Source organism: Bos indicus x Bos taurus, chromosome 7, assembly GCF_003369695.1.
Source record: "Bos indicus x Bos taurus breed Angus x Brahman F1 hybrid chromosome 7, Bos_hybrid_MaternalHap_v2.0, whole genome shotgun sequence".
In the NCBI taxonomy this organism is placed as follows: domain Eukaryota; kingdom Metazoa; phylum Chordata; class Mammalia; order Artiodactyla; family Bovidae; genus Bos; species Bos indicus x Bos taurus.
In genome coordinates, this window is record NC_040082.1 from 97,850,072 (window position 1) to 97,868,587 (window position 18,516).

Sequence of the window (18,516 nt, forward strand, 5' to 3'; positions counted from 1 at the left end):
TGTTTGCTATAACAATAATGATGATTTCTACCATGTGGCCTGAGTTTTCTCACCTGTACAATGGGACAGTAGCAGCAGTATTGTCCTTTCCTGTGGGGATGGAAGAGGAGCCTGGCCAGGAAAGGCGCCTGTGAACCCCACTCGCACTGTGCCCACATCCCAGGCCTATGAGCGTTCCGAGAGCTTAGAGGTGGCCTTCGTCACTCAGCTGGTGAAGAAGCTGCTTATTATCATCTCACGTCCAGCCAGGCTGCTGGAATGCCTGGTGAGGGGGCTGGGCATGGGCATGGGAGGAGGTGCTGGAGGTGGGGGGCTGGCTAGTGCCCCTTGGAAGTCACCCCAAACTCACCCTGCCTTGCCTTAGGAATTCAATCCCGAGGAGTTCTACCACTTGCTGGAGGCGGCTGAGGGCCATGCTAAGGAGGGCCACCTTGTCAAGACAGACATCCCCCGATACATCATCCGCCAGCTAGGCCTCACCCGTGACCCCTTTCCAGGTGCTGACTGCTCGGTGCTGGGGACTCTGGGTGGGCTGACTGGGACCCAGGCCTTGACTCACTCCCATTCCCCTCCTAGATGTGGTGCACCTGGAGGAGCAAGACAGTGGCGGCTCTAACACACCCGAGCAGGACGACCTTTCTGAGGTGAGGCCCGGAGGCGTGGGCAACGTGCTGGTCCGGCCCTACTGGTCGGGGCTCACCGCCTGGCTCTTGGTCCTCAGGCTGAGCAAATGTCTCGGTCCCCGCTCTGAGCCTCAGTTTCCTCACCTGTAAAATGGGTTAATAATAGCTCTTCCTCCACAGGCAGTTTTCTTTTCATGATTAAATACACAAAACATAAAATTTGTGTTTAATTTTTTTAAACGTACACTTAAACAAGTTTAAAATGAACAATTTGTTGTTATTTACTGCGTTGTGAGGCCATTTCCACCATCTAGCCCCTAAACATTTTCATCATACCAAAAGGAAACCTTGTACCCATGAAGTAGTTTCTCTCCGTCCCCTCCCTCCCCCACAGCCCCTGGCAACCACTGATCTGCTTTCCAGATCTTTCCGTCTCTATGGAGACTGGGTCTGGATATTTGCTGGGTCTGGAGATTTCATATAAATGGAATTATTCACTCTGTGGCCTTTGGTGGCTGGCATAATGTTTTCAAGGCTTCCCCATGCTATGGCATGAATCTGTGCTTCGTTCCTTTTCGTGGCTGAATAGTATATGCCACGTTTTGTTTATCCATTGCTCACTGATGGGCCTTTAGGCTGTTCACATCTTTTAGCTGTTGCGTGAATAGTGCTGCTGTGAGTATTTGTGTACAAGTATCTGTTTGAACAACTGTCTCAGTTCTTTTAGGTATTTACCTGGGAGTGGAACTTCTGGGTCACATGGTAACTCTATATTTAATTTCTTGAAGAAATCTGTATGGACTTTTGAATGGGTTGACTGTCTCTATGTGCTAACAACTCACACAAAAAATTACTTAATTCCACCCACAGGCCAACCACACTTTGGTAGATGTTCCCCATGTCTGGTGGAGGTTACCCACCATAATGGCCATACATGTGTTTTCTCTGAGCTGCCTAGTGTTTTCAAAAGTGTGAAACAAAATATAGAAATCAGAAGATTAAAGGTAAAATCTGGGTTTGTGCCTTTTTAAAAAGAATCAAAAGTTCTAACAAGACTGTGATGGAACCAGCTGGCGTTGAATGCGGGCTGGCCTATGACACGGGGTTACCTACACCCCCGTCACCTGTGACTCTCACCGGTATGCCTGGTCCCTGAAGGCATTTGGGTTTGTGTCCTTTGTTTCAGATTATGTCTATGAATTCACATACACTCACACACACACATCTGTCCTGTATTTTAAAAAATCTCATTATACCATTATATGCCATTTAATTTTTTGAATAGGTAATGGAATGACATCACTCACAAGTCTAAAACTCTAAAAAGGTATTTATCTTTAATTGTTGTTTGTAGATCCGTTGTAATTCCGTTCAATCAAACTTGTTAATTGAGTGATTCAAATCTTCCATCTTCCTATTCATTTTTCTTTTTTTGCCAGATTGATTTGATAGTTTCTGAGAGAGATGTGTTAAGTTTGTCTTGAGTAATTTCTCTTTGTAGTTCTGCCAACGTTTCTGTCAAACTTTTTTGGGCTACGTTCTAAGGAACATAGAAGTTCAATATTTTTAAACCTCATAGATCTTTTTGTGAACTGTTAATGTAATAAATCTCTTGTCCCTATGAAAAATAAAAATTATTTTCAAAAATGGTATACAGCAAAAAATCTTATACCCACTCTTGTCCCCCGTACCCATATTACCTCAAATATAATTATATTTTGTCCCTCTTTTTACATAAAATCATACAGTACACATTGTTCCTTGTTTTTCCCCCCATTTAATAAAGTACTTCAGAGAACTTTCTGAATAAGTGTACAGAAATATTTTTCATTTAAAAAAAAAGAAAAAAAAACAAACAGTGGAAAAGGACTTCCCTGGCAGTCCAGTGGTTAAGACTCTGCTTCCACTGCAGGGAGCATGGGTTCAATCCCTGGTTCAGGAACTAAGATCATGTGTGCCACACGGTATGGCCAAAAACAAACAAACAACAACAAAATAGTAACACAATATTCCTTTATATTATATCCCTTCGTATTTTATTTAACCAATTTCCTATGTATGGGTTATTTCCAATCTTGCAATGAGTAAGAAAATATGTGTCTGTCATTTTTTTTTTTTTTTACAAAAGTTTATTCTTAAATGTACAATAGGCTCCAAGACAACACTTCATTCTAGCTATAGGTGGCAATAGATATTATGGCAGGGAATCCAGATGTTTAAACAGGAATGGCGCTAAGGGTCATTGTTGCCTCAGGCACAAGGAACAGCTTACTTTTTGCCAGATTTCTTAGTTCCACCGGTGGCCAGGGGGCCTTTCCTTGTGGCCTTTGCTTTTAGCTCCTCAAGTTTCTTCTGCTCCTCCTTCCGCTTCTGCCTGAATACCTTATCTTCCTCGTCCATCTCCTTGGCTTGCTTCTTGGGCTGCTTTTTCTTGCCAGTTTTGCGGCCTGACATGGCACCTGCCGCCCCTACCCCAGACCCTGCCGCCCCTTCCCCAGACCCTGCCGCCGGAAGCGGAGCTCCCCGTTCCAGCCCCTGTGCCTCTCTGTGTCATTTTTCACACGTGAAAGCATATCTATAGCATGAATTCAAAAGTGTAAAAAAACTTTTTTAAGGTGAAAATTGCTGGATTAAAGGAAGCATACATTTGTAATTCTGATATACACCAAGTACCTTTAGTGAGACTGTACCAATTTATACTCCCAACAGCAAGGTATAGAAGTATCTGTTTCTGCACAGCTTTGCCCACAGAATGTGCCAGGCTTTTGGATTTTTTTTTCCTGCCAATCTACTGTGTGAAAAATGGTATCTTAGAGTAGTTTTAGCTTGCCTATCTGTCATTATTTGTGATGTTCAACATTTTTTTCACATGGTTAACAGCTCTAAGTCTAGTTTACATATCTTGTGTATTTTTTCTCTTCAGTTGTTAATGTTATTGTTGATTTCTGGGAGCTTTTTATATATTAGGATGATCAGCCATTTTGTAGGTTTCTTTCCTAATTAAGAGAAGTTTGTTATATGACTTCACTGTCAGCCAGTCTTGGGTTTAAGTTCTGACTTTGTTACTCCCTCACTGTGGCACTTGGATGAAGGACTCATTCACTGACTTTGTGCCTCAACTTCCCCATGTGTTAAGTGGAATACCAAGAGTCTCAGTCTCATGATGATGATGATGATGATGGTGCCGTGGTTTCCATCTTTCCTCCGCAGGGCCGCAGCACCAAGGCTAAGAAACCGCCTGGAGAGAATGACTTTGAGACCATAAAGCTCATAAGCAATGGTGCCTACGGGTGAGCCACCCGGGGCTCTGGCGGGGGGAGGGTGGCGGAGGCCGGGTGTCTCGGAGGTGACGGCCGGTCCTCGCTCTCTCCCCCTGCAGCGCCGTCTACCTGGTGCGGCACCGGGAAACAAGGCAGCGCTTCGCGATGAAGAAGATCAACAAGCAGAACCTGATCCTGCGCAACCAAATCCAGCAGGCCTTCGTGGAGCGCGACATCCTCACGTTTGCCGAGAACCCCTTTGTGGTCGGGATGTTCTGCTCGTTCGAGACCCGGCGCCACCTCTGCATGGTCATGGAATATGTGGAAGGTGTGGGCGCCTGCAGGGCTGTGGGGAAGATGAGGGGATGGCCGCTAGGGGTAGCCTGCCCAAACCCCAGTCACCATGTTGACTATCCACCTGTGTGTTTAGTTTATCCACTCATTTATTCATCCAGCCATTGTTCAAACATTCCATCTGTTTATTTCTACCCAGTCATCTGTTGATTTATGTTTTCTTTTTTTTTAATTTATTTATTTGTGGCAGGGCTGCTTCTGCATTGCTGAGTGTGGGTTTTCTCTAGTTGTAGCAAGCAGGGGACTACTCTAGTTGCAGTGCATGGGCTTCTCACTGGGGTGGCTTCTCTTGTTGGGGGGTACAGACTCTAGAGCACTTAGGCTCAGTAGTTATGGCACACCAGCTTAGTTGCTCTGCGGCACGTGGGATCTTCCCTGCAGGGATCAAACATGCATCCCCTGCGTTGGCAGGCGAATTTTTAACCACTGGACCTCGAGGGAAGCCTGATTTATCTGTTTTAATTTCTCTCAGTATGGGTACATCCATTCCATTATCCATCCATCTATCCTCCTTCCTTTCATCTGTTCATTTGCTAATCCTTCCACTTCTCTATCCATATATCTACATGCCATCTCTCCATCTATCCATCCGATTACCCATCTATTTGTCCATCCATGTATCTGTTTATCCATTACATCTTTATTTATTTTATTCAAGTGTAGTTGATGTACAATATTATATTACATTTATTTTTAAAGATTTATCTATTTTTTACTGTGCTGGTCTTTGTTGCTATGGGCTTTCTCTGGTTGGGGCAAGTGGGGATTACTCTTCATTGCAGTGCTTTGGCTCTTCATTGCAGGGCCTCTTCTCTGGAGCATGGGCTGTAGGCACTAGGGCTTCAGTACTGGCATTCCGGCTTCAGTAGTTTCAGCTTGAGGTCTCTAGAGTGCTGACTCAGCAGTTGCGGAACACCAGCTTAGTTGCCCCACGGCATGTGGGATTTTCCCAGACCAGGGGTTGAACCCGTGTCCCCTGCATTGGCAGGCAGACTCCTAATCACTGGACTACCAGGGAAGCTCCCACATCTATTAAAAAAAGTAATAGACTTCCTTTTTTAGAGCAGTTTTAGGTTTATAGAAAAACTGACTGGAAAGCTCAGAGAGTTCCCAGGTATTCACTCCGCTCCTGCTCTATTTCCTCTGCTGTTCACATCTTGTGATACCTTGGCTACAACTGATGAACACATACTGTACATTATTATTAACTAAATTATATTAGGGTTCACTGTGTTGTGCATCTGTTTTGCATCCATCCCTCTTTTTCTATATCTAGGCATTCATTCATCCATCTGTTTATTCACCTGCCTATTTAACATCCATCTATCCACCACCATCTATTTACCTATTTATTAATCTGTCATCCATCCATCCCTCTTTCCATCCATCTATTTACTATTCTTATTTGTATTCATTCATCCAAACCTCCACACTAGCAGCTATCTCATTTTATCTAGTTAGCAGTCTAACTCCATCTGCTTATTCACAATTAATCCCTTTACCATCCCTTTACCATCCATCCAAGCATCCAATCACCACTATATATGTTTTTCATCTGTTTATCTAACCATCCCAAATATTAATCCATCCATCTTCCAAACACAGAAGGACTACGATTACACACATGATCTCACAGGGCTACAGCTGTGCCACCTCCAAGTCTTAATTGACCGTTAAGTCACTCAACAGATGTCCCTTCATCATCTCCTTCATGTCACATGCTTTGCTGGTGACACAGTGGAGACCTGGACAGATACACCTTTCCCTCACAGAGGGAATAGACCTACAATAAAACATACAATAAAACTGTATACAATAAACAAGGAAAAGAAGCTAAAAAAGAAAAAGGTTGTTTCATATAGTGAGGATGGCAACAAGGGACATAGAGCTCAAGGAGGCCATGGACACTCTGTTTTCTGCATAATGTTTGTAGGGATTATCTGGGGTTATGGCCAGATTCAGATTCCTGGGCCCACCCTGAGAAAGTCTGATTAGTTACTTTCTGACACTGAGATAAATCTAGCTTTAGGGAAAATTAGGAAAGAGAGAAATTTATCAACTTGTGGTTAAAAAAAAGAAAACTTCGGGAATGGCTTTATCTAGGTGCTCAAATTATGTTATTAGTACTCTCTCCATCTCTTGGGTCTATTTTCCCATGTGTGGACGTCCCGGTAAACAGGGCTTGATAGGGAATTCCCTGATCGTCCATGGTTAGGACTCCACACTTCTACTGCAAGCGGCATGGGCTCTGTCCCTGCTGGGGGAACTAAGATCTCACAAGCCACATGGCATGGCCAAAAATAAATAAAATGAAACAGGTCTTGATATAGTGAGGTTACCATCCAACAGATCCCAGCTTACATCCTATGAGCTTAGCAATGTTTGTGAAAAAAGAAGGAAAAGTCATTGACCGAACTTGGGTTACATGCTGACCCAGCAGCTAAACCTGGAAGGAAATCTGACCCTTGTGAGAAAAAGGAGAAATGGAAGCTGAGGGAGACTAAAATATGAATGCTGCTGACAGTAAATCTGGTGGGGCAAAGTAATTTATATTTTAAAACCTCAGACCCTCAAGGTTCAGACTCCAGACCAGGGTCCATTCTCCCAGACTCAGTTCATAAGCGGGCAGCCTCAGTCCCAACCAAACTTTACCTCCACCATCAACTCCCTGCCTGACCCAACCTCTCTCTGAGGTTGGGTGTAAACCAATCCCTTCCTGTGTAAAATCAACTGATTGTGCTGACTTTGGAGCATGGCTAAGAAAACAAGAGAAGCCTGGCAGAGGGCACTCCCAGTGGAAGCTGGGAGAGGAAGGCCACTCTCTGAGCCTCAGTTTTCCTTAGCTGTAAAATTGGGGCCATGTGAGAAGAGAACTTGGTGCTATGCTGCCTGCTGAATGCTCAGCTCTGGCCCAGGGTTGCCTCCCTCTTCATATGCGTCCATTCCTTCACCCCCAGGGGGGGACTGCGCCACCCTGCTGAAGAACATTGGGGCACTGCCTGTGGAGATGGCCCGCATGTACTTTGCTGAGACAGTGCTGGCGCTGGAGTACTTGCATAACTACGGCATCGTGCACCGCGACCTCAAGCCTGACAAGTGAGCCTTGACCTTCGCCATCATTCCTTCCCTGTCCCTCGGGGGTCGGGGGAGCCCTGGCACAGAAGGGCCAGGAGTGAGAAGGACCGTCCTCACCTCTAAGACCCCAGTTTGCTTCTGCAGCCTCCTTATCACCTCCATGGGGCACATCAAACTCACGGATTTTGGCCTCTCAAAGATGGGGCTCATGAGCCTCACCACCAACCTCTATGAAGGCCACATCGAGAAGGACGCCCGGGAGTTCCTGGACAAACAGGTGTGTGTGCGGGAGTGGGGGTCACCACGGGTGGAGTGACCCGGCAGGACTGTGTGGGCCCTGAGCCTGGCATGGGAGGGGCACTGCTCCCCCAGGAGGCCCCTCCTGTGGCCAGGGCATGGGCTGACCACCTGCCCCCAGGTGTGTGGGACCCCAGAGTACATCGCACCCGAGGTCATCCTGCGTCAGGGATACGGCAAGCCGGTGGACTGGTGGGCCATGGGCATCATTCTCTACGAGTTCCTGGTGGGCTGTGTGCCCTTCTTTGGAGACACTCCCGAAGAGCTCTTTGGACAGGTCATCAGTGGTGCGTGCCTCTGCGGTGGGCAGGCAGGGGGCATGGAAACGAGGGAGGGCCCAAGGCCTCATGGACCTAAAAGCGAACCCCACCCTACACCTTGCTCTGCAGACGACATCCTGTGGCCTGAAGGGGAGGAGGCCCTACCCACGGATGCCCAGCACCTGATATCCAGCCTCCTGCAGACTAATCCCTTGATCCGTCTAGGTGCAGGTAGGGGAGGGTCTGCTGTGCAGAGAATATGATTTGAGGCAGGGGTGGGTGGGTAGTGGTGTCTGTTGTCCGTAGCAGGGCTTCCAGCGCTGTGTCCCTGGGCGGGAAAATGGGTGAGCTGGGCTGCTGGGCTACTGGGCTAGCCTGAAGTGTTAGCTGTGCAGTCGTGTCCGACTCTTTGCGACCCCATGGACTGTAGCCCATAAGGCTCCTCTTCCTCTGTTCATGGAATTCTCCGGGCAAGAATACTGGAGTGGGCAGCCATGCCCTTCTCCAGGAGATCTCGATCCAGGGATTGAACCTGGGTCTCCTGCATTGCAGGCAGATTCTTTACAGTCTGAGTCACCAGTGAAGCCTGGGCTAGCCATAGCTGTCGCTTAAATTCCTTCCCTGATCCAGCCCACTCCTTCCTCCCCAGGCGGTGCCTTTGAGGTGAAGCAGCACAGTTTCTTTCGAGACCTGGATTGGACAGGATTGCTGAGGCAGAAGGCCGAGTTCATCCCCCATCTGGAGTCTGAAGATGATACCAGCTACTTCGACAGTGAGCGGGGACAGCGGGTGGAATCCTTTGAGGGGGCCCTTGGGTATGGCCTGGGCTGGAACCCGGTTGGGTAGGAGACTAGCCCGCTAGAACAGAGAAGTGGGCTGAGGTCGTGCCGGGGGCGTGGCTTGGCAGAGGGGCGGGGCTCAGAGAAGAAAGGAGGTTGGGGTAGGGGTGGAGCCTGGACCGGAGTAAATTCTAAAATTGGGAATGAGCCTGGATTGCCGGGCGGTGCTAGGACCCAGAACAGCCAAGGGCCTGGGCTGGCAGAGGCGGAGCCAGGGTGGAGAGCACCATAGGTGGAGTCTGGGGGGTGTGGCTTTATGGAGGCGGGGCTACATGTAGCCTTGGAGAAAGTGGGACTGGGACTCAGCGTGGGGGCGGGGTCTGAATCAGTTACTAGTAAGGAGAAGGGGCGTGCGTGGCCAGGCTTGTAGGACCTAGACCTGACTTTCGTGGGAGTGTGATTTGAGGAGTGGACGTGCCCGCGGTCACTATCTACACCTCCACCCCAGCCCGCTCAGACAGGTATCACCACGTGAACTCCTACGATGAGGATGACACCACCGAGGAAGAGCCTGTGGAGATCCGTCAGTTCTCCTCCTGCTCCCCGCGCTTCAGCAAGGTGGGCCAAATTGGGGGGTAGGGATGGGATGAGTCCGGGGGAGGGCGGGGCAGGTGTTGAGGGAGGGAATGGAGGTGGGCTTGAAGTGGGCAGGGGCTCAGGAGGCTGTGGGGAGCAGGCACACAGACCTAAGGTCTCAGACTAGAGAATTTACAGAGGGAGTGAGGATCTGCGTGATGAGGCTAGTGGCAGAGGGGGTGGAGTGGGGGGAAGCAGCATAGTCTTGGAAGTGGCCTTTGGCATTAAAGTGAGTGAAGTCGCTCAGTCGTGTCCAACTCTTTGCGACCCCATGGACTCTAGCCTTCCGGGTTCCTCCACCCATGGGATTTTCCAGGCAAGAATACTGGAGTGGGTTCCTTCTCCAGGAGATCTTCCCGATCTCCTGGTCTCCCGCATTGTAAGCAGACGCTTTACTGTCTGAGCTACCAGGGAAGATGCCTTCGGCATTGAGTGGAATCTAATGAGAACCTGAACAGTATGGAAATGACCAACAGGAGGAGCGGCTAATCTGGACCGGGCGGGGTCAGGACCTGGGAATGGAGAGACTGAGCAGTGAGGGCGGAGCTAGGCCGTGGCGAGGCTGGGCACTATTTTATTTTGAGGAACAGCATGTAGCGGGGGTCACAAAGAATCGGACACGACTGAGCACACATACAATGTAGGGGGGTGCACGACCTAGCTTGGGAGAGGGTACGCATAACTGGATGAGACTTGGAGAGGTGAGATTCTTTACGGCTTGGGCAGGGCAGGATCTAGAATATGTCAGAGCCTCATTTCGTGGGGTGGGGCCAGAACTGAAGAATTGTGGGTGGTCGGGCTCGGTCCAGGAATGGGCAGGACCCAGCTTTACTAGGATGGAGCTTAGTTTGGCAGGCTCCAGTAGCGAGGTAGAGAATGAGATGGTTGGTTGGCATCATCGACTCAATGAACATGAGTCTGAGCAAACTCCAGGAGACAGTGAAGGACAGGGAAGCCTAGCGTGCTGCAGTCCCTGGGGTCGCAAATACTTGGACACGACTGAGCGACTGAACAACAGTAGCGGGAAGTTTACTGGTTCAGGAGGGAAGGCAGAACCTGGGGGTTGGACTTCCTTCCACTACCACTTGCAGGTGTATAGCAGTATGGAGCAGCTGTCGCAGCACGAGCCCAAGACCCCCGTGGCGGCAGCGGGGACCAGCAAGAGGGAGCCGACCGCCAAGGGCCCAGAGGAGAAGGTGACCAGCAAGCGGGAGGGCCTGGGTGGCCTGACCCTGCGCGAGAAGACCTGGAGAGGGGGCTCCCCGGAGATGTGAGCAAGGGCAGAGCTGGGTTTGGGGGCAGGGCCCAAAGGGGAGTAACTCCTCTGACGACGCCCCCTTTGCGCAGCAAGCGCTTCTCGGCATCTGAGGCCAGCTTCTTGGAGGGGGAGGCCAGTCCCCCGTTGGGCGCCCGCCGCCGTTTCTCTGCGCTGCTGGAGCCCAGCCGCTTCAGCACCCCGCAAGAGGAAGAGGATGAGGCTCGGCTGCGCAGGCCTCCCCGGCCCAGCTCCGACCCCCCAGGCTCACTGGATGCGCGGGCCGCCAAAGAGATACCTCCAGGGGATGGCGCCCCCAGCACTGGGGACTCGGAGGCTAGTAAGTGCCCCCTCCTGCTGCCTTCCCTAATTCCCCAGGGGCCATACATGATTGTTCAATAAGCCTGGTTACTGCTTATGCAAGTTCTCCTGTACTCTTCACACTCCAACCTGGGATTCTCATCAACATGAGAAAGACCCCTATTCCATGCTCAGTCAGTCAACAAATGTGTTTAAGCACTTCTCTGTGTCAGGAGCTGTTCCAGATGTATAGGGTACCTGCTCTTATGAAATTCACAATCCAGAAGGGAGAGAGGTAGGAAGAGCATTGCATGTAGAGGGAATACCATTTAAGAGAACTATGCCCTTGGACTGACCCCCTAACCCACCTGCTCTGTTGCAGCTGACCACCCAGGCGACCTCTGCCCACCCTCTAAGGATGGGGACCCATCAGGCCCCAGAGCCACCAATGACCTGGTTCTGCGCCGAGCGCGGCACCAGCAGCTATCAGGAGATCCCGCGGTAGAGAAGCGGCCTTCTCGAACCGGGGGCAAAGTCATCAAGTCAGCCTCGGCCACTGCCTTGTCTGTCATGATCCCTGCAGGTGATGCTGGGTCCAACCTGGCAGGGGATGGGCTGCCCCCATTGGTGCGTTTTCCCGGTCCACCATGATTTGCTCTGGGATGGGCCAATGAGAGCCCTGGGACTTTCACTTGGGAGGAGGGAGGAGCAGACACAGGGAGAGCTGTGTCTGTCCGCCCTGATCTCTGACCATGGGTCTGTGTCTGCAGTGGACCCACATGGGAGCTCACCTTTGGCTAGCCCCATGTCCCCGCGATCTCTCTCCTCCAACCCATCCTCACGGGACTCCTCACCCAGCCGGGACTACTCTCCGGCTGTCAGTGGACTTCGCTCCCCCATCACCATCCAACGCTCGGGCAAGAAGTATGGCTTCACACTGCGTGCCATCCGCGTCTACATGGGTGACTCAGATGTCTACAGTGTACACCACATTGTCTGGGTGAGCAGTCATGGATGAGCCTGTATTCTAGGTGGGGAGAGAGAGTTCCACACCTCCCCGCCCCGCTCCAAGGGATGAGGGACAGCTCAAACTCTGGAACTAGGCAGCCTGAATGAGACTCCTCTGTGACACCCCCTCACCCCGTCACTTTCCTCTCTGACTCTCAGTTTCTTCATTTGTAAACTGGCAAGAATGACTGTTGTTTCGCTTGGTGTTATGATTAATTACTGTGCCTACAGAGTTAGGTGTCTGGAACAGAAGCTTAGGGAGACTTCCTTGTTACCAATCCTGTTAATCCTGCCCCTGTGGGGTGCCCTGTCCCCAGCACGTGGAGGAGGGGGGCCCAGCCCAGGAGGCAGGACTCTGTGCCGGGGACCTCATCACTCACGTGAACGGGGAGCCGGTGCATGGCATGGTACATCCTGAGGTCGTTGAGCTGATCCTTAAGGTGAGTCTATGGGGAAAAAGCGAACTGTTGGGGGAGTGGAAGGGAGTGAAGGGTGAGGGAGGTCCCGGGGAGCTGGAGTTGCCAGAACAGCCTCCAGCAGAGAACTTTCCCCCTTTCTAACTCCAGAGTGGCAATAAAGTGGCCGTTACCACAACGCCCTTCGAAAATACCTCCATCCGTATCGGCCCTGCACGGCGCAGCAGCTACAAGGCCAAAATGGCTCGGAGGAACAAGAGGCCCTCTGCCAAGGAGGGTCAGGAGAGGTAGGTGGGGCCAAGTGCAGTGGGCGGGGCTATAAACAGCAGGCCCTCTGGAGCATTCCAGTTTTTGAGAAAATGGGCTTTTGTGGGATAGGTATAGGAGAGGACAGGAGAAGGCATATTCACAGGAATGGAAGTTGTGCACAGGAAAGGTGGCCAGGGCCACTGTACGTGTGTGCTAAGTCGCTTCAGTCGTGTCTGATTCTTTGGGACCCTATGGACTGTAGCCCGCCAGGCTCCTCTGTCCATGGGATTCTCTAGGCAAGAATACTGGAGTTGGTTGCCATGCCCTTCTCCAAGGGATCTTCCCGACCCAGGGATCGGGAAGACATAAGAGAACTCCAGTCTCACGTCTCCTGCATTGGCAGGCGGGTTCTTTACCTGGCTACCCCCAGGGTGGTCACCTGGGGGCCACCGAGTGAAGAGCAATAATGAAAGGACAGAGAAGGAGGGGCTGAGAAAGTGGGAGGAGCTGGGAAAAGAAGATGTACCAAGCTCCAAAACTCTGGGAGTAGAGCAGAGCCAGCGGATACGGACCAAGAGGGCACCATCCAAGAGATGACCCTGCTTTGCTGGATGCATTTAAGAGACTGGGAGGGGCCAGGAGAAGAGACTTCTACCTGGGAGGAGCATACCAGGCCAGTAGAAATAATTTCTTCCCTTACAAATAATGCAGAGTTAGGAGAGGTGGGTGCAGCCAGAAGAGTTTTCTGTTTTGATCAGCGGGATTTGGCCTGGACAAAGAGTGAGTGGGGATTGGAGTGAGATGCCTCAGGCTGAGGCCAGTGAAATTCTTCCTGCCCTGATAGGTGGGTTTAGCTGTAGAGGGAGGGGCTAGAAAGGTGGACGGGGCCAGAATAGGTTGGTTCTGTTTGGAAGAATGTTTCTAGCTTGGACTGTGAGTGGTCAAAAAGCAATGGGTAGGCCAGGTGGGAGGAGCCAAGTGGGACAGAGATAAGAGAAGTTCTCCAGCATCCAACAGTGTTGTTTTTGAAGAGGGAGGGTCCAGATTGGGTGGGTGGTTCCAGGAGGTTCCTTGAGGCCCTGAAGTGGGAAGAGCCGGCAGCTCTAGAGTCTGGTCCAGGGAAACTGGTTCCCTCCTTGTCCTCCAGCAAGAAGCGCAGCTCCCTCTTCCGCAAGATCACGAAGCAGTCGAACCTGCTGCACACTAGTCGCTCGCTGTCATCGTTGAACCGCTCGCTGTCGTCCAGCGACAGCTTGCCCGGCTCTCCCACGCACGGCCTGCCGGCGCGCTCGCCCACCCACAGCTACCGCTCCACGCCCGACTCCGCCTACCTAGGTAGACCCTGCGCCTGCGCGGGGCGGGCGGCATGTGCGGGCGGGGCAGTGCCCTGGCGGCGCCCACCCAGTTCTTTGCCCTCTCTCGCCCGCCCGCAGGCGCCTCGTCCCAGAGTAGCTCGCCAGCCTCGAGCACGCCCAACTCGCCGGCGTCGTCAGCGTCGCACCACATCCGGCCCAGCACGCTTCACGGCCTGTCGCCGAAGCTGCACCGCCAGTACCGCTCTGCGCGCTGCAAGTCGGCAGGCAACATCCCGCTGTCGCCGCTGGCGCACACGCCGTCCCCGACACAGGCGTCGCCGCCGCCGCTGCCGGGCCACACGGTGGGCAGCTCGCACACCACGCAGAGCTTCCCGGCCAAGTTGCACTCGTCGCCGCCGGTGGTGCGCCCGCGCCCGAAGAGTGCCGAGCCCCCACGCTCGCCGCTCCTCAAACGGGTGCAGTCGGCGGAGAAGTTGGGAGCCTCGCTGGGCGCCGACAAGAAGGGCGCACTGCGCAAACACAGCCTCGAGGTGGGCCACCCGGATTTCCGCAAGGACTTCCACGGCGAGCTAGCGCTGCATAGCCTCGCAGAGTCGGACGGCGAGACGCCCCCTATCGAGGGTCCCGGCGCGCCCCGGCAGGTCGCCGTCCGCCGCCTGGGCCGCCAGGAGTCGCCCCTGAGCCTGGGCGCGGACCCGCTGCTGCCCGAGGGCGCCCCCAGGCCGCTGGCATCAAGTAAGGAGAAAGAGTCCCCGGGTGGCGCCGAGGCCTGCACCCCGCCCCGCGCGACGACCCCTGGGGGTCGGACCCTGGAGCGGGACGCCAGCGGCGCGAGACACCAGAGCGTGCAGACCGAGGACGGTACGGGCGGGACGGCCAGGGCCGTGGCCAAGTCCGCGCTGAGCCCGGTGCAGGAACACGAGACCGGCCGGCGCAGCAGCTCGGGCGAAGCAGGCACGCCCCCCGTGCCCATTGTCGTAGAGCCCCTACGGCCTGGGGCGAAAGCCGAGGTGTCTCAGCCCCCGAGTGTGCATACCCCGAGTGCGGACTCCAAGGCATTGCCCGAATCTGCACCCCTGGCGCCTCCCCAACCTGATGCCCTCCGGGGCCGGGAGCGCTGGGTGCTGGAGGTGGTGGAGGAGCGGACCACGCTGAGCGGGCCTCGTTCCAAACCTGCCTCTCCCAAGCTCTCCCCAGACCCCCAGACCCCCTCCCAAGCCCCAACAAAAAATGTGCCCAGCAGTGCCGGGCCCCCAGCCCCACCTGCTTCGCTGCCGGGCCCGACCACCAAGCCTGAGGTGGGGCCAACCTCTCGGTGCCCTGCTGAAGCTGTGCCCTCAGTAGGCCCGACCAAAAAAGGGGCGCCCTGCCCCATGCCCCCAGGCCCATAGCAGTGGGAGCCACTGGCCCCGTGCTGTACAGCCGCCTGTATACATATGTACACATATAAATAAAGTGCGCCCCTGCTGTGTGAGCTTTCTGGAGCTCGCCCCTCCTCCCCTAGCAAGGCAGGACATCCTGTTTCCACCCCCTTGCCTGTGTGCTTGTTAAGGGGTGAAACTTCCTCCAGTCCTAGTTACCATAAAGAGGGGAGGTAGGTCTTGGGTGGACCCTTACTTGGGGTCCTATTCTGCGTCCCACCTATGTGGGTCAGCTGCCCCAGACCCTGAGCAAGCTGCAATGCTGTTCAGAGTCCCAGTGCCCAGCTGAAGAAAGATTAACAGTCTCATTTACCAGTTTCTTTTTATTACTCAGCAATTCTAAGTAAGGTGTTATGATTCCCATTGTACAGATGAGTCAGAGATTAAGGCACATGATTAAGGCCAAACAAATAGGAAGGGACAAAATAGATTCAAATTCAAGTCCACAGTCCTGCTGGGCTTCCTAGAGAGTAGGCCCTGCTCTTCTTTTCACAGGGCTCCCAGGCCTTCACCAGAGGCTTGAAGGCCTTCCAGAGCATCTGGGCACACAGAGTGCCCCCACCCCGGTGCTCCTCTCTTTGGTTCCGATTCATGTCACCCACACAGGCCCAGGGCCCTTTTGGGGTTACACACCACTTGGAATGGTCTTCTGTGGCATTGAAGGCTGGCCCAGCTGGCCCAGGGAAAGCTGTCTGAGTCACGTCAAATACATGCTGGGCCCCAGAGCAGTTGGAGGGCAGGATACCAGAAGATCGTTGCCAGAATTGGACCTGCAGGGTACTGCCAAGGGCTTCCGCCAGCCAGCCAGAGTACAGGTCTGCAGAAGATGGAAAGAGGGCATGGACAGGGTCAGGATCAATCCTAGGGATTCCCTAGGCCACTTCTCCTCTCTGAGCTGTTTCCTCAGTTGTCAATTCCTGGCGATCTGGAGGATTATAACATTAAGAGTAATAGCCCTTACTAAATGCTTTATATGTATCACTTTGCACACAGCAGCCCTTTCAAGCAGATACCATTACTATTCCCATTTTTCAGACAGGTAAGTTGAGACCCTGATTAAATCATGTATCACACAGCCAAAAACCAATACTTAAACACAGGTATGTTGGTTGTTTACCTCGCATGTGGTTATGACTCTGATGTGTCCCAATCCCTACGCATGACCTGCCCATAGCCATGGACACACCAGACAGTCCCTCTGCAGAGAAAGAGTTCTCCAAACATCAACCTCAGGCCTCACCATCTCCAAAGTTTCCAAATTTGGCAAAGCTCTGGAATGTGGCTCCTTTCTTTGATGTGAGTGTTACACTGCTGTTCCACGGTCCCTGGCGAACGTGATGGCCCTTGACTACCTCCTCCAGGTAGGGGAATTTCTGGGCAAAGTCCCCTTCCAGCCTGTGGTCATATACCAGTGGATAGGTATAGGTCAGCTGTTTGCCTGGAGGGCAAGGAGAGAAGAAAATGAGGGACTGTTCTAAGATTCTGATCTAGGAATCAGGGACTCACCCTGTCTCCCTGTCTTTACTCACTGATATCCAGGAACTGGGTGAGAGGAAAAGATACACAGATCAGGGTCTGCCCATATTTTTGGGCACCAGGAGGCCAGCTGTACGCAGCAGAGGAGGCACGTGGAGGGAAGTTTGGAACGCTGTGGATCAACCAGAAGCCCCCTTCTTGGTCCAGGAGCAGCACACCTGAACCAGAAATTGGAGCTGATGGGGGGGAGGGGACTGCTTGAGATGTCGCAACAAGCACATGTGCAACCAGGAACACTCAGTCTGTAGGGGGCCCGGACTGCAGGACCAGCGGGCAGTGGGCAATGAGTGTCAGGACCACTGCTGAGCTCAGCTTCCACAGCCATCAGTTCTTAGAGTTCAGAGAAGGACCACGTTGATTTAAGATAGGGAAACAGATATCCAGGGCCTGCCAGAGCAGCTCACCCTCAGCCACAGGCAGGTCAGGAATCAGCTGAAGAAGACGCATAGGGAAACCAGAACCCTCCCCCAGCCCCCAATGTGGCCTCACCCTTCGTGTGCCCACGACTGGAAGAGTCCTTAGACTCGCTGGATTTAGGCGGTTGGTCATTGTAGAGCACAAAGGCGAGCTGGGGAAGATGGACAGGGGCAACGTGAAGGTTCCCTCAGGTCAGGCCCACCCTAGAGTCCCACCCCAGGTTCGGCCGGAGGCGTCATCACCTGGCTGTTGTTGTTTCGGTACAGCGGCAGCAGGCTGCGGCCCACGGCACCGGTGGTGCTATTGATGAACCCCACGCCGTCGCTCCAGTCTTCTGAGTGTTCGTCAAAGTACTTGTACCGCAGGCCGTTCTGCGTCGCATCTCCCGACCCTGTGTGGGCCGGCAGCTTGTAAACGACGAACCTATAGGTTGGGGGACAGACAGAATGGAGGAAGACAGGAAGGAACCTGTTTTCTCCTAGGAGTGCAGCAAGCCCCAGTGCGGCTCTGAGGAACAGTGGGCGCCCGCGCACTCACCAGTCCACAGGCTGCCCCGAGTCCCCGTAGCAGGTCAGGGTTCCTACAGGGACCCAGAGCAGCGCGGTCAACAGCAGCGAGCTCAGCGTGGCCATAGAGCTGGGGTCTAGAAATCTGTGTCAAGAGGGCGAGGCGCGGGGTCACGAGCTGGGACAGGCCCGGCCCCTGGTGACTTTCACTTCCCCAAATCCGCCTGGGAACCCTACCCCAGACATCAAGAGGTTAGAGACCCCGCCCGCGAGGTGAGAAGCAGAGATTTAAAAAGGCAGTCCAGGATCCTCCCAGGGGCTGGACTTTCTTTCCGGCCGTCACACCCATCTGAGTCCGACCCCGCCCCACCTGAGTCCGCCCCGGATCCGGCTACCCTGGGACCTCCTCCTGCTTCCGGCCGTCTAGTCCCTGATAGGCTCCACCCTCTGGCTCGGCCCAGACGCGCCCTCTCAAGGCTAAGCAGTTTCCAGTGCCCGCCTCCGACTCTGCTCCTGGCCAACCACAGCTCATGTCCTTCTGCTAGGCCCTGCCTCCGTCTCTTTCAAATTCAGGCTGGGTGTGGTTAGTCACTCGGTCGTGTCCGATTGTTTGAGACTCCGTGGACTGTAGTCCGCCAGGCTCCTCTGTCCATGGGGATTCTCCAGGCAAGAATACTGGAGTGGGTTGCCATGTCTTCCTCCAGGGATGGAACCCAAGGATTGAACCCAGGTTTCCCGCATTGCAGGCGAATTCTTTACCATCTGAGCCACCAGGGAAGCCCCATTACCGCCTAATCCCAATGAACAC

The 18,516-nt window shown here is 53.1% G+C and overlaps 2 protein-coding genes and 1 pseudogene across 7 annotated transcripts in view; 1 reads left to right on the plus strand and 2 right to left on the minus strand.

The window, feature by feature from the left end:
- The window catches only part of MAST1 (microtubule associated serine/threonine kinase 1), a 29,003-nt gene extending 13,701 nt beyond the window's left edge, over nucleotides 1–15,302 (plus strand). Inside the window, exons 9-27 of one of the 3 annotated variants that reach the window (XM_027547901.1) lie at nucleotides 164–265; nucleotides 365–497; nucleotides 577–644; nucleotides 3,834–3,913; nucleotides 4,003–4,211; nucleotides 7,195–7,333; nucleotides 7,457–7,589; nucleotides 7,731–7,896; nucleotides 7,999–8,100; nucleotides 8,519–8,641; nucleotides 9,157–9,266; nucleotides 10,376–10,554; nucleotides 10,632–10,879; nucleotides 11,222–11,422; nucleotides 11,610–11,839; nucleotides 12,165–12,287; nucleotides 12,414–12,550; nucleotides 13,660–13,847; nucleotides 13,946–15,300. In XM_027547901.1, the coding sequence (XP_027403702.1) occupies nucleotides 164–265; nucleotides 365–497; nucleotides 577–644; nucleotides 3,834–3,913; nucleotides 4,003–4,211; nucleotides 7,195–7,333; nucleotides 7,457–7,589; nucleotides 7,731–7,896; nucleotides 7,999–8,100; nucleotides 8,519–8,641; nucleotides 9,157–9,266; nucleotides 10,376–10,554; nucleotides 10,632–10,879; nucleotides 11,222–11,422; nucleotides 11,610–11,839; nucleotides 12,165–12,287; nucleotides 12,414–12,550; nucleotides 13,660–13,847; nucleotides 13,946–15,219 (3,945 nt within the window). In that variant the 3' untranslated portion in view covers nucleotides 15,220–15,300. Of the gene's footprint in view, nucleotides 1–163; nucleotides 266–364; nucleotides 498–576; nucleotides 645–3,833; nucleotides 3,914–4,002; nucleotides 4,212–7,194; nucleotides 7,334–7,456; nucleotides 7,590–7,730; nucleotides 7,897–7,998; nucleotides 8,101–8,518; nucleotides 8,642–9,156; nucleotides 9,267–10,375; nucleotides 10,555–10,631; nucleotides 10,880–11,221; nucleotides 11,423–11,609; nucleotides 11,840–12,164; nucleotides 12,288–12,413; nucleotides 12,551–13,659; nucleotides 13,848–13,945 lie in introns of all 3 variants that reach the window. The other 2 variants (XM_027547900.1, XM_027547902.1) reach the window with 2 other exon arrangements.
- Nucleotides 2,558–3,827, minus strand: LOC113896001 (annotated as a pseudogene).
- Nucleotides 15,303–15,554: 252 nt separating the features above from the next.
- DNASE2 (deoxyribonuclease 2, lysosomal) lies at nucleotides 15,555–18,069 on the minus strand. 4 transcript variants are annotated; one of them, XM_027547905.1, is made up of 7 exons: nucleotides 17,946–18,066; nucleotides 17,740–17,853; nucleotides 17,445–17,625; nucleotides 17,275–17,353; nucleotides 16,779–16,943; nucleotides 16,490–16,687; nucleotides 15,555–16,066 (listed from the first exon to the last, which is right to left on the minus strand). In XM_027547905.1, the coding sequence occupies exons 2-7, from the start codon at nucleotides 17,832–17,834 to the stop codon at nucleotides 15,687–15,689; spliced, it is 1,098 nt and encodes a 365-aa protein (XP_027403706.1). In that variant the 5' UTR covers nucleotides 17,835–17,853; nucleotides 17,946–18,066; the 3' UTR covers nucleotides 15,555–15,686. The 4 variants fall into 4 exon arrangements, with proteins under 4 accessions (XP_027403706.1, XP_027403704.1, XP_027403708.1 ...); XM_027547903.1 differs by having other exon boundaries at nucleotides 17,740–18,069; XM_027547907.1 differs by lacking the exon at nucleotides 16,779–16,943 and having other exon boundaries at nucleotides 17,946–18,067.
- Between the last annotated feature and the right edge of the window lie 447 nt (nucleotides 18,070–18,516).